This window comes from Rhipicephalus microplus, chromosome 5, assembly GCF_043290135.1.
Source record: "Rhipicephalus microplus isolate Deutch F79 chromosome 5, USDA_Rmic, whole genome shotgun sequence".
NCBI classification, from domain to species: Eukaryota; Metazoa; Arthropoda; class Arachnida; order Ixodida; family Ixodidae; genus Rhipicephalus; species Rhipicephalus microplus.
In genome coordinates this window covers 8235126-8247609 of record NC_134704.1, presented here as the reverse complement: position 1 = coordinate 8247609, position 12484 = coordinate 8235126, and the positions used below count along the sequence as shown (strand labels likewise).

At 42.8% G+C, this 12484-nt stretch overlaps 1 protein-coding gene across 1 annotated transcript in view; it reads left to right on the top strand.

Moving 5' to 3' along the window:
• LOC119175053 (structural maintenance of chromosomes flexible hinge domain-containing protein 1) overlaps window positions 1–12484 on the top strand; it is a 274681-nt gene that overhangs the window by 109200 nt on the left and 152997 nt on the right. Inside the window, exons 19-20 of the mRNA XM_037426232.2 lie at window positions 3925–4002; window positions 5799–5918. Of these exons, the coding sequence (XP_037282129.2) occupies window positions 3925–4002; window positions 5799–5918 (198 nt within the window). The remainder of the gene's footprint in view (window positions 1–3924; window positions 4003–5798; window positions 5919–12484) is intronic.

Genomic DNA, 12484 nt, shown 5'->3' with positions numbered 1-12484 from the left:
AAAATCTAATCCCCGCTCTCCACCTCCTTTCTTGCTCAGGGGTTTTACCAATTTTTCTGTTGCCAGGTTGGCAGGTAAAAAGGAACAAATCCTGATTTTTCGGACAAGAACCTTTAGGGAAAGCACGGGTCGGACAGCTGTCGTTTTCTAGAAATATCAAACTGAAATTTGGGCACAGAACAATCTGGAAGTGTGTCTAAACAAGTGGCATCCGAGAAAGGTGTGACAAATTGTCATGAGTTGTGAAAACTCCCCGTAATTGGCATTCACTTTGTGTGAAGAAAGTCACAGCACATCCACAGAATGAATGATGATGAGTGGGGCGGAGCGTCTGTCAATCCCTGCTTCCATCTGTGCATCAGTTTGTCTGTACGTACACCCGTTCATACACCCATCTGCGCGGTTGTTAAGTTTGCCATGCTAAGTTTTTCGTAACATGTGGACATGCGGATATGTGCCTGAGGGCGGGTATGTGCCACTGGTATGCGGGTATGTGCCACAGGTTACGCACTACGACAAGGGGAGGATGCACAAGCCACACCATAAGGAGCTCCGCTCCTAAAAAAAAAATGGCGCAAGTGTTGCTGCATGAAATTTGCAGTCCGAGGAATATGCAGTATCACCCATATTCTTCAAGGTCACCAGTCAGTTTTTTATTTAGAAGCACCGAAGTTTAGGCGACGTTGTAGTTGAACATAGTAGAACATAGTAATTTTTTTTAGCATTCGGAAATTTTATGGTTGTGAACACCATGCATCACATGCTTCTATTCTCCAGCACACGAGGCTGCACTTTGAAAAAGGTTGTTTTGGTTTTAGTGCGGATATTTGCGACTCTCTGGACTTATGTTATGGGTGGTATATACGGTACACTCTCATTAAACGAAGCCTGAAGGGACCAGGAAATTGTTTCATTTAGCAGGAGTTTTGTTTAATAAGAGATTAACCAGGATGCAGAATACAAGCACGAAACCAATTCTTGCCGTAAGCACTTGTTTTATTTAAGGAGAGATGCTACTGTAAGACACTTTTTTTTTTTCAAATATTCACCCTAGAGCAATGAAATTTCAGCTGTTTATAGAACTTTTAAATGCTGATTTCAAATATATGATTAGTTTTCTTGTAAAATGCTTACATTTAGCTCTGCGGAATGACAAAGTGAAAACCTTAACCTTTTTGCCCCCCTCTTTTCATACCTAAACTTCCATAATTTTTTACCATTTGTAGTTCATAAATTTTCAAATAAATTGTAGTATAGAAATAACTAATTAAGAAGCACATATAAAATACATAATAGGCATGAAACATAATAGACGTAAAAAAAGTTCATATTTCACCTACCCTAGTAAAGGTGTAAAGGTTTACATAAATTTGTTTATTATAAAGTAAAATATTGAAATTTAAACTAGATAATTGTATTTATCATACTTTAAAAAAAAATTGGGTAAAATTTTATGCAGATCTGAGCAGTAGAAGTGCCCAGAAAAGGAGGGGCACATAGAAATAAATGGCAAATCTTGTGTTTTGAAAAAAAAAAATTTTTGAGTTTTTATTTATGAAAGATGTCTGTAAATGCTAGGAAATTACACATCAAGAAGAACAATACATATTTTAGTTGCCACTGCCACTAAAATATGCCAGCGCCATGAGTTTGTCTTTCTCGGCTTTTTCGAGCCGACTTCTCACAGACATTTCGCTCACAGACAGGGCCTGAAACGCCTGTCAAACTTCTTCCCTCCGTCTGGCAGAGCTTTGTGCCGACTGCAAGCTAGGAAGAAGTTCGACAAGACTGCGAAATCTAAACTAAGTCCAGTGTCGAGAGACACAACAGTGTCGATGCTATTTTTCAACCAAGTTTGTGCCACATATCGTCGTACATAATGACAATGTCGTCCCCGTTAAGCTTCTTCACTGTGAGCTCCTTCGACCTTGTAAGATTGGCACTGACATCATTCAGTGCCACATCACAAACTTTCTGGCTGATGGCTGTGAATGACTTTTGATGCATTGGCTTTTGCAAGCCAACAACTGCCGCAAATCGGACGAGCTGTTCGTAACCTATTCCCACAGAGTGCAGCACCTTAACGGCTTTCATGCGCGAGCAATGGCTTTTTTTTCATTTATAACGGAGATAAATACACGAGAAAAATACTGTTCAGCTGCGCTGCTTGACAAGACATGTACCCCGCAAGTAGGCTTCAGAACACATATGGGTGCACAGCGGCCAATAGCGATCCCCGACCTGTATCACGGGATAAGTCAGTCGCGGCACTCGAAAAACGCACAAAAGCATGGTTCTTTTTATTACCGTATTTACTCGATTCTACCACGCCCTCAATTGTAACGCGCACCCGGTTTCCACGACGAAAAAAAAAAAAAGTAAGACATTGATTGCAACGCGCGCCCATTTTTCTCGTTGGCCGACACGATCACACCACTCACGAAAACGTCTCCTTTCGGGAGTGTCTTCCGTTTAAATATGAGGTACGGGGGAAGCTTGTGCCTATCTGACGTGCAACGGAGCTTTGCCGTCACTCTAGTTTTATCATGGCCCGATGTCAGCACGCGAACTTGCTTCGACCCCTTCTTCTCGCCAGTTGTGGTGCCAGGCATGTTGAAGTAAAGAGGCGTCTGATCGGCATTCCCGATTTGCCCAAGCAGGTAGCCGTTGTTGTGCCGCAAGTTTAGGACGAACCTCTGAAAACTGTGAAGCTTTTTATCGTACTCCTCCGCAAAACTTTTCGCATATGCCCGTTCTCCTTTGGAGAGAAAAGCCTTTACTCTTCATAAAGTTAGTTAGCCAGCACCTGCTCGCTTTAAACTGGCTCCGCATTAGACCTTTTTCTGAGGCTAATTGCATAGCCCGCACTTGGAGCAGTTCTGTCACGGGCCGCTGTGCCGCTCGCTGCTCAAGCACATACTCGCCGAGCAGCTCTTTAATTTGCGGAAACCGACCCTGCTGTGGTCCACTGAAGCCTTTGCAATAAGCTTTGCTGTCGACAATCTTCTGCTTTTGTTTCCGCCAGTCCCACACGCACGTTTCGGGAACTCCGAACGACCGCGATGCGGCCCGATTTCCGTCCATTTCGGCACACGCGATGACTTTTCTTTTAAAAGCGGCATTGTGGTGCACTCATCGAGTTTTTGGAGTCGGCCCTATGATGCCGTAGATGCTAATGCACTACCAGATGACGAACTCTTCAGCACACGTACGAAGTGCCACACACGGGAAACACATAGGCAGAAATGGCCGACGCTCCATGCCGACGCACGTAGGGGGCGGCCATTTTGGAAATGCCAATGGCAATACAATGACCGTATTCATTTTTTTTTTTCGTACTCGCTTGTAATGCACATGCAATTTATGAACACTCTTAACCGGAAAAAAGGTGCGCATTAGATTCGAGTAATTACGGTATTTCTTGCGCTGCGTAAGCGAGAGAAACTGTCATTATTTGAAGAGTGAGGCTCGACTCTTTGCCTCGTGTGATCGACAATGGCGCGTGGCAGTGCATTATTGGCGGCAAGCTGCTCGAAGACTGCACGCTCTGGGCCTTTTAACAGGCACCTTGTGCTCTTTAGATGCAATTTTAAAACATTTCCAGTCGAGTCTTCACATGTATTTTTTTTTTTTCCAGAACAGTAGAGGTACACATTTTATCAAACCAGGTGAAAACAAAAATCGGTAATTTTGAAAAAAAAAAAGAAAAAACTCGCGTTTTAGACCCACATCTCCCCTTAAGCAGCAGTTCCGTTTAATACATTTGCATTTACTGAGAGTCTACTGTACTATTCAAATTGTTTCGAAATAATTTGACCAAGTCACTGTTAGCTTCAAATTTGCTTAAGACCTTAAGTTTATTATTTACACATACATGACTGCTCATTATGTTGCTTCATATGCCATTTGTTTCATTCTGTGCAGCTGCATCTGGTGATAAGGTGGTCGCGCAGTACGTCTCTCCTCACAACAAGAATTGGGGCTATTGGTTTCGCAGGATGGGTGAGTTGCTGCTTTGCCTGCACATTCGTGAACCATCTGCCCATTAGACGTGGGTGCCGAGACTGCTGCCAACCTGTCTTGATGAATTGTTTCCATTTTTTTTTACTCCATTTACCATAATTTGAACACCTGCGAAGAAGTCTCTGGATTTGTCCGGGAGACTGCAAATTTCGGACCAGTCTTCCTGATTGTGGCCATAAATGTAATGTTTCAACCCAACTTCTGAAAAAAAAGAAAACTTAAGTGAAACTAAAACGGTTGACATGAGTTTATGTGACACACCAAAGTAAAGGGATGCCCATGCGGTCCTTATTTGAACAAAAGTCCCTGGTTTGGCTGGTATGAATCTGCGACATGCACAGTCTTTCACTAAAGCTTTAAAATATACTGAGTGTTTTCAATTAAAAGCAGAGAGCAAGAGAGGCTTCAAGCAGTGAAATTTTTGCCCTTTACATACGTTTTTATGCCAATTTCAAATATGTAATCAGTCCCATAGTACTAATGTTGCATAGTTTTCACTTTGGACAATAACAGTTTTTGTGCCACTGAACTTTTATGGTTCTGGACGATTAGTGGCTCAGATTACTCCACAGTGAGAAGGCTTAGAATACTCCGCTCGTACTAATTGCTTACTTTAGGTTGGCAACAATTATATCCTTGTGCGACCCAAGTTAATAATTTTTTCATATTTATCCAGAAAACACATATTTTTTGGACAAATGAGACCTTCTTATCATAGCGAAAAAGTTTAATTGATGTACAACGCTTGGTATGCGTACAAAAACATGTGCAATATGCACTCAAATCTAGTTAGAGTGAACCTCAGAAATGATTTTTCCAGATCAATGACTTTTTGAAAATTCACATCGAAATGACCGTTTCATGAATCTAAAGATATTTCACTATTTCGAATTTCAAAATGCCAAATGTTTCAGACTAATGTATCTAATTTTATCCCCTTAATATCTCCACAGCACTTCAAAATAAAGAATAGTGATTTTAAAAAATGACTCGCAGCTAAAAAAGTAGTGCCCAGCTCTGGAGCTGGCACTATCATCATTATCAGAACACCTGCTTATTTTTCTGTGGGCTCATCTTATCAAATGTGCGATAGCCCTCTCAAATGTGCGATAGCACTTGTTTTTTGTTCGGGTTTTCGCGTAAGGCTTCGCCCAGTTGCATTTGTTTCGGTCAGGCAGCTTGACCTGCACGCTTGTTACACGGCTCTTTTCTAGCTTTTTGGTTGGCAATTGCTTGTTCAAGATGAGCGCAGGAAGCAGCACGAAAGGAATGCTACGACAGCGAAAAGTGCGACGCGAGTGACCTATGGGATGAAGTTGCCGATGATTACCAGTGATGTTGACTAGATCAGGTTATGGTATGCATGCAACGCATGTTCTAAGCTGCAGAAAAACAAACTGGCAGCGATGTTTGTCTTTTGCCGATTCTTAGAAGCTTTCGACTGGTGCTTGAAAGAAAAAGCCTTGGAAATCAAACACAGAGGGTGTCAAACATCAAAAATATTTGTCAATGTTATACATTGACTCTATGAATCACATGACAGTACCATGGCAGAGTCCAAAAAAACAGGGTGCCCGAAAAATGCTATAACTTTGCATGTAAGCAGTCTGACTGTAATGTTTTTTTTTTTTTCAAGGCTGTTCTTTTTTTTTTTAATAATAGGCTGCAGGTATAAACATTTTGAATTGAAGCTTAGCATTATGTAGGTAATTTGTTCTTGTCGTTCTGACTGGTGTGGTCTCCTGTGCAAAGTGCCTCTTACTTTTTCTTTGCAGAGAACATTCAGAATTTGGGGGCCCACACACTCACCCTTCAAGCCATGTTAAGCGACTCTACCACAGCTATGACATCTGGCAAGGAGTTGCCATCGTTTAAGATTCGGTTCACAGTGACAGGTAAAGTCTGTGTTTTGCCTAGCTGCGATAAAAAACAAAAACTGCTCTTCAACCTTTCATTAGCTGAATTTTTTTTCAGGTTTTAATGGGGGACTAGGTTCCTAAAAAGAGCTTTTTAGTTATTATCGTACTGTCAAGAAAATTACCACTTATGCATACCATTGCATCGAGATTTTAAATCTGCAGACAGATTTCGTATATCTCATTTAGAAAAAAAGTAATGACAGATTTCCCCATTATATTTAGGTATTTTCTTATGGGTGGTTATGGTAACTCGCAATAAAGAAAGGCAATAAAAAGTCAGTTTTTGAAACTGCATGTTTCTTCTAATAGGTTAATCTCACATGCTAAAGCAAACTACAGTCGCCGACCGATTTTTCGGACCTGGCGGGGACCAAAAAAAAGTACGAAAAATTGAACAGTCCGAAAAATTCTTTTTCGCCAAAAATCTGAAGTTTATTGCATCAGGCAGGTTTAAAAAAGTCCTTGATGCTGCCTTGCCTCAAACTACGCTTGGAGGCAATTTGGTTTGCCCGTATTTGCGCCAAGGAGACATCGTCGCCGTAAACGCTCGACAAAATTGTCACCGCGTTGGCGATCTCTGCCGCCGACGGCTGCGGGCGGTCGTCGTTGTCGTCGGATGACGACAACGACGAACGCCATTTGGCGTCGACCGTCATTCGGCGACATCTAGCTGCGAACGTCCACTCTCTATTAGCTTGATTATGGCAGCTTTCTTCTCCATCGTCAGGGTCGTATACTTCCCACGCTTCTTCACACCACCTGGCTCCCGCGATGGCACAGATAGCGGAGCCATGGCACCGAGAACACAAAATTCGATGCCGCAGATAGCCGCTGCGAAGCACACAACGTCTCGACGCTACGCGACACAACACGTGCAGAATGGCGACTGAAAAAAGCTGCAACTACAATAACAGAATCCTTCTTTCGCCTCCTCCCCGTGCGATGTGATGACGATAGTGCTGACCGAAGACGAAAAAACGGCATCCATCACCGCGTCTTTTAAAAAGCAAACACGGCCTCCGAAACTTAAAATATGGCGTGCGCATTCCAGTCTCGGAGGCAGGAAAGGCATCTGAAGACCAAGCTTAGCCAAGCCGACGGAAAATCCAACATGGCGGCGTTCACAATGGCTTGGGGCGTAGCACAAAACGAGCGATTTAGTCCGAAAAATCGAACTTTCAGGGGCAAATTCGCCCGAAAAATCGGTCGAAACAATGCATTAGCTCTATGGGATCCCTGACGGTGCATTTATGAAGTCGGGAATATCCAACAAGTCCGAATTTTTGGAGTCCGGAAAATCGGTCGGCGACTGTACATGTCAAAACGGCAATTTCTTTGATTAGAAATAATTTTTAAACTTGGAAGGTAAAAATGAGCTTCCAGAAATTAGCTGGTATTTATCCTATAATTACTATTTCATCAAGGTTGAGAGGGAAAGAAAAGTTTTAGCCTGTAGTTCAAGAGCTGCAAAAAAGAATAGTACCAAGTTTGTTTAGATATCTTAACAGAAGATTCACTTTACAAAAAAAGAACAATGCCAAAAAAATTAGGTTTCTAGTTTTAAAACCATTTGTAATTTCATACATTAAGTTTTTAACAGAAAGAAATGGTATTTTGTCATCATATAAAATTTTTCCAGAGCATGCTTTCGATTATAGATACCTCAAAATGCAATTTTCGCAAGTCACCATTTCTTACATTTCTTTGCTATATTAGGACCCTCGTCCCTCCTTAAAAGTCGGGTGTTACAACTATCTTTTAGAATTTTCGACCAGTTTTTCTGGAACCTTCTTAGTTTATGAGGATTTATGTGCTGATTTCAAATATGCAACTACCGTATAATGCGGAATAAAGGTCTAGACGGAGTATAGGTCGACCCATTTAACTTGACTAGCAAAAGAAGAAAAACGCGGAATGTTTCACTGATTCACTTAATTCAGTCCTCCGAGCTGTTGGAGCTCTCTTCCGAGGGCATCTGCTTTTCACTAGATGCCTCCTGTAACATGTTGTCCTCTGTGCCGTTGAGAGCATTGCTGATGCAGCACTTCTTAAATGTGTGCACCACCATTTATTCAGGCAGAGACCTCCATGCCCCGGACACCCAACCACAAACTGTCGCGAGAGATGGCCTGCGCAGCCAGCCTGTCAGGGCCCGCAGGTTTTCGCCAGCCATTCATTCAGTGTATTACACACGTACATGGCCTTAAAAAGCTTCTTAAGGAAGTGCTGACGTCGTCCTTAAGAAGCTTGACGACGTCCAGCAGTTATAGGGCTGACGTCGTCCCTCCCGAAGTGACGACAAGATCGGTCTTCTCGTCGCGAAGCATCTCCTTTACTGATGCATCAACTGTTGCGAAATGCATCTAACACAAGCATGTCCTGGTGCTTCAGGAGGGCTCTGGGCCACCGGTTCCACACTGTGCGGATCCACTCGCGCATTAATGCTTCGTCCGTGTACCCCTTTTCGTTCACGCGGACGACGACATTCCATAGGAAGGCCTCCTTCGGCAACGTCCTCCGCTTAAAGATTATGAGCAGGGGAACTTTGCGGTCAGCGGTGCAGGAAAACATTCCGGTGAAGCGCGAGTGCTTGCTTCTGGTCGATACCAAACCGCACCGGCGTTTCATTGGTGTTGCCAATCTGGCATAACATGTAGCCATGCTGCCATCGGAGGGTATTCACGTAGATTTGAAACTCTACGAACTTGTCCTTGTATACCTCGGGCAGCTTCTGGCAGATTGACGAGTGCCATTGAAGGGCAATTCCCTTGCATCGCATGAAACGGCTGACCCAATAAATGGACCCCTTGAAATTTTTTTCTCGTTAGACCAGCTTCACGGGCAAGCTCGACGGCTTTTGTGCGAATGATATCTACATTCACTGGCAGGGACCTGGCACAGTACTCGCCGATAAAATCCGCCACTTTGACCTCGAGTTCCGAGGGCACAGCTTGACGACCGCGAAACTACGCCTTCTGCACGTTACATGCCGACAGTTTGGATATTTCGTTGCACCAGTGCCTGAGGCTTTTCTCTTAAATGCGGCGGTGAAATGGCAATGCGTCCCAGTATTCATAGCTGGCCGCAGAGCAAGGTTGCCACTCGTTAGGTACACTGAATAAACAAGAAAAGAAAAATGGCATCGGCAGAGAATGTACCGGGTGTCGGCCCATATAGGCGATGTCGATGCTGATGGCCAAAAAGCATGCAATGCTCCCTGTTGCCAGACGATCACTCAGTTTATGCCAAGGGCCGGTACCGTATTTACTCGCATAATCCTCGCACTTTTTTTGGCGGAAAACCGATGCAAAGTTCGGGGTGCTCGAATTACGCGGAGAAAACTTTCTACGAAAACGTACAGTGCAAAATAGAAAACGAAGTGGTCGCAAATCGGGATTCTCACTCCAGCAACTAACAGCAAGCTTTGAGAAGTACTAATTAAAACTTACCTCAACGTTAAAAGCACTGGTTCAACACAAGGCAAGATTTATTTGAGACACTAAAAGTGCAAGCAAATCGTTGAGAATTAGAATACCATACGCAAAGCTTGTGGGTGTTGCGGCCGTAGCGGTAGCATTCGTCGCGCAACAGGAGCCCTCAAAAGGTAAGTGTAGGACGTCAGTATTGGGCTGATGGCTATTTAATAGAATCGTCCGCACTTTCCTTCTGAAGAAATAAAGTTTACGATCAATGCCAGTTTTAGGCGCACGGCAGGCCCAACGCTTCTTGGTGGCTTTCAGCTGCCGTCACCAGTACCGAACACATAACTCATAGACTCCGAAGGGCCTACCGGTGGCCCTGTTGTCGTTGCTTAGTGCATGATCTATTACTTTCGACTTGAAAGCAGCCGTGTAGCTTCAGTATCGCCCCATAACGCGACAGGATTACCAACACAACATACAAAACACGCCATAACGCGCACTTGCCACTTTGGCTTGGCTTGGATTGGATTAAATCTCCGTGCAGTAATAGTATGATTGGTGCTTAAGAGATGGCACCAGATGACACGCACTATTATCATCAGTGGCTGGAACAAGCAGACGACATTATTGCGGCAGTTTTTGAGGGTGCTATAATTACTCGAGGAAAAAAAAAATTCGTATTCTTGTTGGGCGATGTGGGGGGTGCGAGAATTATGCGAGTGCGAGGATTAAGCGAGGAAATACGGTATATAGGGCGAGAGGTGACTTTTTAATGACAATAAAAAAAAATCTTTGCCTATATTCCGCGCTATACAATAGTATTTGTCTAATGGGTGTAATTTTTTTAATGTCAAAAGACTTTATGTGCCTTTTTGTGAGTATTAACTGCCACGATGGGCTAGTGGGTGCGATTTTTAACTGTTGACTGGCAGGTCGTGGGATCAAATCCCTATCACTGCGGCCTTATTTTTTGACGAAAGCTAAAATGCTTGAGGCCCGTGTGGCCTGATTCAGATGCACAGTAAAGAAATGATGGTGGTCAAAATTTACGGAGCTCTTTACTACAGAGTCTCTCATAATCATATCGTGGTTTGTGGAGGTGTCGAAATGGTGAGCACCACGCTCTTGGAGTGAACAGACAGAGTAGACTCGGTCGGAACGAACCCGAACAACACACATTTATTTAACTACCTTTAGAATGACGATATCTTTAGCCAAATTACTATAACATCAATCGTGATCAACATGCTGAACAACCTAAACCTAGTGCAATATCACACAACACTTCCCATCGCGAAGTCTCACATGCTCCGTTTCACATGCTCTTTTATTACATAAATTCTCTCTTTTAGGTCTGCTTGCATCTTTTCTTGGTTGGTTGAGGGATTATTTATTTTCTAGGAAACAGCCCGTCTGAGTAAATGGTTAATCTTCTTCATACGTCAGCGTAACTTCCGTGCTGCCACAGAGTTCGGTATTGGGCATATTAATGACTTGTCAGAGATGCTAACATCAAACGTGAGGCTGTACGCGAATTATTGTGTTATTTATGGATCAATACACAATATGGACGATATGTGTGCTTTACAGTATGATCTTGACAGTGTGGTAAGGTGGTGTGAAAAATGGAAGATGTGTTTGAATGTAAAAAAATGTTGCTTCCTTAGTTTTACCAGAAAACGAAAACCTTTTCACTCGTCCTACAACTTGTCAGGAGCACAACTTGACCATGTTGAACATTTTAAATACCTTGGTGTATACTTGTCTGTCGATTTATCTTAGAATAAGCATATAGGTTTTGTAACTGGCAAGGCCAACAGTGTGTTAAACTTTATTAAACGCAATTTCATATCTGCCCCAAAAAGCCTGAAAGAGGCTTTGTATGTTACAAATGTCCGAGCTATCCTTGAATATGCCTGTACAGTGTGGGATACTCATCGTCAGACTCTAATCTATAAACTTGAACACATACAAAACCGTGCCGCGCGCTTTGTCAGTAATAATTACAATTTGAACTCCAGTGTTACATGCATTAAGAATAACTTAGGATGGAAGCCTCTTGAGCAGCACAGGAAATTTTTGCAATTAAAGTTTTTTCATTCTATATTCTGTGGTGAAATCCGCATTAACAAGGGTTTATACATGATGAGCCCACACTATGTGTCACATAGAAATGATCACTTAAAAAAAAAATCTGCGAGGTCAGCTGCTGTACTGGTGTCTTATCTTTTTTTCCTTTGATCATTCGCGAATGAAATAATTTGGATACACGTGTTGATCTTCCATTCGATGCTTTTTGTTTGTCTCTACAAGATTTGTGCTTTTTGTGAATGCGCAGTAGCTCCTGCGCAAATGTATGCCATTTTCGACGGCGCAACTGTGCGCTTTGTTCGACTGTAATACTGCTTTTTTTCCCTCACCCCCTATAATAATGCCTACTTGGGCGATGTAGGTTGCACTAATAAATAAATAAATAAACACTCAATAACATGACAAACCCAAGAACACACTCAAGGCGGCGTCGCCAACGCTTGACTCACTCGCAGGCCCGCGATCAACGACCAGCGGCGCCGTTCTGGCGGGCCCACCGCGAGAGACAACAGCTTGGTCCGACTGCCACACGCGAAATAACCGCTTCTCTCTTTTCTACCACCACCAAGGCTTGCCGCCGATGATGATAATGGTGGTGATAAACGCTTGCGAGCACAACGCCACCTACATGCTCAATAGTTGTGAGCCTCAAATGCAACCTATGCAAGAAACACGTGTGCTTCGAGGTGCAAACGACTTTACAGGAGGTGCTAGGACCTCCACAGGTTTATAACGTTGCGCTCCGTCAGTTGTTATTATTTGTATTTTTGGAGCATTAATATTCTGACACTGAGCGTGTTACAAAATGAATTGTCATGTCATGATAATCTAAAATGAGAACTGTGTTCAAGGAAACAGAAGTAGATGTTCTAAATTTATTCAAAGAAAGTTATTGCATATTGAACATTGAGATACCTTATCTTGACATTTGATTCATTTGCAAATGTTGATCATGCTGTAACTTTTGTTCACTGGGTCTAGAACATTTATTATTGTTTTATTGCATACATTCCCAATCATCGTGATGAG